The following is a 4,578-nucleotide window of genomic DNA, read 5'->3' on the forward strand; positions in this document are numbered from 1 at the left end:
ATACAAGGGTAGACAACAAAATTGGATTTTAACATCTATCAAACTAAATATTAAAATTTCCAGTCTGCTCATCATCCTTATCCTTGTGATCCCACCATTTCACACTTCTTCCATTGGTTCACCCTCACCTTCACCTTTCTCAAGACGCTTTCCTGATAATATTGAACAACAAGATCAATGTCACGAGTCTAGGGATAGCATCGGGCTGGGTTTGTGCCAGATTTAGGTAATCCCCAACCCGGACCCACTTAAAAAACTGTACCAAATCCGGACCCCGTTGGATCCCCATTTAATTACTAACTAGCAGGTAAACAGTTTCTCCACGGTTATTCGGATCCCAAGTTACTTACGAACTATCGAGTAAACGAGGTTTCCCACGGGTATTAAAGTCTTTTCCGGGTATACGGGCCGGGTTATCAGGTTTATGGCTAAAACCATCACCGAACCGAAACCCGCTAAATAAAAAATCCACCCCCATACCCAGCCCTAGAGCCATTTACCCGGCCCGAACCTGGCCCAAATATATCGGGCATCAGGTTTTCCCATCGGGGTTTTTTAAGGGTCACACATTAGAAGACATTATGCACCATGTGCCAATAAAGTATTAAACTTTTACCTTTCTTCTTCTTGCCTCCACCTTTCTTTTTTGTCTTTACAGGCAAAGATAACCATGCTTTGATTTCTGGGTCATCAACTGTTTTAGTTGGCTGCAAATCTTGAAGTGCATGTGAGGTTATGCGGTCAGACCCATTAGGCATCAGAAGAACAGTGAACTTTATATGCGCAACAAAATCACCTGTCAACCAAAAATCAGATAAATTGATCACACAACCATTAATATCAGTAGGTAACATGTCACATGGAGATGGTGTGACAGGTCATTTGGCATTCATCAAGCAAGATTGACCCAAAACGCCTGTTGCCATTCTTTTTTAACGTAGCAACTAGTATCAACTATCAAGTACAATCAAATTTTGTTAAAATGAGAACATTAAATTAAAATTACAAAAAATTGCTGTTACCAGGCTTTTCATGAAGAACAGGGTAAGGTTGCAGAAGATCATGGCTAACACATTCAACCAATCCTAACCGTGCCCGTTTCTCCTCCAAAGCCCTGTCGCCAACCCATGTTTATACTTTAAATGAATTGTATATATACCAAAATGCATAATAAAAACATACATTAATAGAAAAACATCAAAAAAAAGATAAAAAAAACAAAAACAATACCTAGCTGAGAATGGCATGATGGGAAAATTTTGACATATTTCACTGTAAATAAACCGAGATGCTTTCATTTTCAACTGATAACTCTGATCAACAGCTCTTTTATAAACTGTGGTCTGTCTTTCATCTAACAATCGTGGCTACAAAACCATCAAGAAAACATTCAATAAGCCTCGGGCCTAAACAAAAGAGAACTTAAAAAAAGATTAAATGAGTAATAATCACCTTGCCATCTCCAGTGCTCGCAACAATGTCAATTGCATACACTTCATTCTCCTCAAACTCGGCATCTTCGACTCTGGTTTCGGGATTTGTGACACTCAAAACAACTTTATTACCATCGATCACGAATTGTTTCAATTGATGGCTGAGAACGCCTTCGACGATTTTGCAATCGTATGCAGCAGCAACCTTTTGAATGGCTTCTGTCACCTCTTGGTTCTGAATCAACAAAAAGATATCAAAAATTAGTAAAACTAATAATGAAGCAACAAAAAACCTGAATCCGAATGACAAATCAGATGCAAACACAAAAGATTGTTCAAAAAACATCCATCAGAGTAACTATGACAAAAGCAACATATGGAATAGTCTCCCATAGCTTTCAATAAGTATTCATCATTTAGAAATTGGTCATCTAAAATTGATGTGTATTTGAGCATGTAATACTGAGGGTTCAAGACCAGATTAACAAATGAGGTGAAATCGGCAGACATATATTACAAAAAAAGAAAAGAAATATAAACAAGGACACTAGTATTTGATGTGTCAGATATACAGAACTTGGCAAATATATTAAAACCAACAACAAAAAAGTGAACATGAAATTCTATCAGTGTAACTATGACTATAATAAGCATCATAGGAGCAACTCCATAGCCAATAAATATAACATCATTTAGAAACATCATGTTCTGACTCACTCTTAAAAGCATCCGCAAATTAAAACGAGGTTTGAGTTTTTCTTGAGAAACACCGACTGAAATACGAGATCAAGCCAAAGTCAATATAAACAAGAAAACATATTTTAGGAATATAGACTCAAAATGGGTACAACCAACCAATTGAATTGGTGAATGTAATGACACCCAAGATCAAGCCAAAATCAATATAGGCAACAGGGAAAAAGAGGAAATCAATTGTGATCACCTCGGCAAAGTTGCCCCATCTTAAGACTCTAAAATACACATTCAACCACATGTAGATCACAAAAACCAATGACCTTCATGAGAATATCATACATCATAAACTTAACTGATATAAGACACATTTAAAAAAACAGATATGTGCTCACAAGGTGCATGAGCAACCAATACAATAGTTGCACATAAAAATCCAAGATCAAGGCAGTTCGATGTAGGCAACAGGGAAAAAGAGGAAACCAGCATTAAAGTGATAACCTCGGCAAAGTTGCCTCGAAAAAAATACAATGTTTATTGGGTGAGACAAAGGTACCAATTAACAGCAAAACTCTACCCAAAAAGAAGAAATAAATAAAATCAAAAATAATAATAATAATGAAAATCACTATGTTTTAGCAACTATAAGCTACTTATTATTCAACAAAAGCTAATTTAGGATGCATGGCAAAAAAAAAACAATGCAAAGAAGGTATCAAGCATCCAAATATATATAACAAGTACATGCAAGTTAAAACAGCTAAGCTGAATTACCTTCTTTCCAGGCTTCACAAGTCTCAAAGCAACTTCAGCAGCAGTATTTGCAGCTGTGATGACATCAGCTGCCCGACCCGTTACAGGCCCTTGCTGAAGAACGTGAGTGTGGCCCACCACAGCAATGAAACCGTCTATATGACACCCCATGTCACTGAAACCACACAGACAACATTACTTAGTAATCAAACAAAAAAATCATAGAAGCCTATATAACTAATATTACGCTTACATTTTCAGAATGTCGCCTTCTTTCAACACCGTCGTGTCACTTGCAAGCGGGGAGTAATGACATACTGTGTTATTCACAGACAAACATGTGGGAAATGCAACACCCCTTTCAATCTTCTTTTTAACATTCTTGTACATACTCCCAGTTTGCCTATATTTTATATAAAAAAAACGAGATATCACACCTGACAACAACGGCTATAAAATCGTTCATATACACAATTAAATTCATTACATAATAATATGAACTTACTCTCTGATGTAAGAATCTCCCTTCTCACAAATATCAACAATCTTGGCTTCCGGTTTGCATTCTGACAAAACCAGCTGCAAGGCCTCTGTATAATTTTAAATTAATTAGCTACTATGAGTGAAACTCCCTTAATTAATACTCATAAAGCAAATAAAGAATTTAAAATAAAGAATTCAAGCAAATCATTGTAATGAACATGCAGCAGAAAAACAAACACTAGAGTCATTGATCCACATATTCTCTTGTGCACAGCTGAATTTAGTTTAAATCTATCTTTATGGCTTACAGATGCAAATTCAATCAATCTTAACATAAACTAAAAGTCCGAGATCATCAATTTATACATTTATAAAAATTCAAAAAATGTACTAATAATAAAATTAAAAAAACCAAGTCAATTACAAAAACTAAGTCACTTCAATTCCTTATTATATCAAGCTCAATAGCAAGCATTACTTTTTTGACAATCCAGTAACACGATCAATTATGAATCACGCAAATATCTGAAATTTGTAAGTTACAGAGTTATTGATAAATAAAAAACAAAAAACCCTAAATAAATGTACCCCAAAATCACACATAATTAAATAAATATATAAAAAAAAAGAGAGAAAATATTAACTGTTAACAATCTCAGCTGCAGATTTATATTTAGTTACAACTTCTGGTGATGAAAGATCCAGCTCCTTCTCTTCCCCTCTTTCATCGTCTGACATTTTCTTCGGATATCTACAATTTAATTTAAAAAAAATCAGTAAACATATTAGTATTATTAACAAACACAAAAATTAACGAAATTCATAATTTGGAATAAAAGGAGTTACATGAAATTAAGCTGCTGATTGAATGATGTGAAATTAGGGTTTTATGAGAATGAAAAGGGAGTCGAAATAGTATGTGTGAAACGTTAGGGTTTGAGTGTCGGCGGTGCGTATTATATAGAGAAATAGTAGTGTTTCGGTTACCGAGTTTATTAGGGTTTACTTCTTCGATGACACGTCAGATGGCAAGTCGGGCTAACTGTGACCCGGTTAAGAAAATTGGGCCCGTGACTTGAATACTTAATGGTATGTTTTTTTCTCGTCCCTTTGTTGCATTTTTTTTTTTTTTTTAAGGGAAATTGATTAAAATACACTTTTTTAAGACTTCAAACAAAATATACTTTTTAAAAAAAAAATTGTCTTTTTACACCAT

At 34.8% G+C, this 4,578-nt stretch overlaps 1 protein-coding gene across 1 annotated transcript; it reads right to left on the bottom strand.

Moving 5' to 3' along the window:
- On the bottom strand, window positions 1–4,339 carry LOC139852109 (ERBB-3 BINDING PROTEIN 1). The gene is made up of 10 exons (XM_071841333.1): window positions 4,209–4,339; window positions 4,007–4,113; window positions 3,385–3,469; window positions 3,133–3,282; window positions 2,901–3,054; window positions 1,453–1,668; window positions 1,231–1,367; window positions 1,023–1,114; window positions 617–796; window positions 1–152 (listed from the first exon to the last, which is right to left on the bottom strand). The coding sequence occupies exons 2-10, from the start codon at window positions 4,098–4,100 to the stop codon at window positions 100–102; spliced, it is 1,161 nt and encodes a 386-aa protein (XP_071697434.1). The 5' UTR covers window positions 4,101–4,113; window positions 4,209–4,339; the 3' UTR covers window positions 1–99.
- Window positions 4,340–4,578: the final 239 nt, after the last annotated feature.

Source organism: Rutidosis leptorrhynchoides, chromosome 6, assembly GCF_046630445.1.
Source record: "Rutidosis leptorrhynchoides isolate AG116_Rl617_1_P2 chromosome 6, CSIRO_AGI_Rlap_v1, whole genome shotgun sequence".
Taxonomy (NCBI): Eukaryota; Viridiplantae; Streptophyta; class Magnoliopsida; order Asterales; family Asteraceae; genus Rutidosis; species Rutidosis leptorrhynchoides.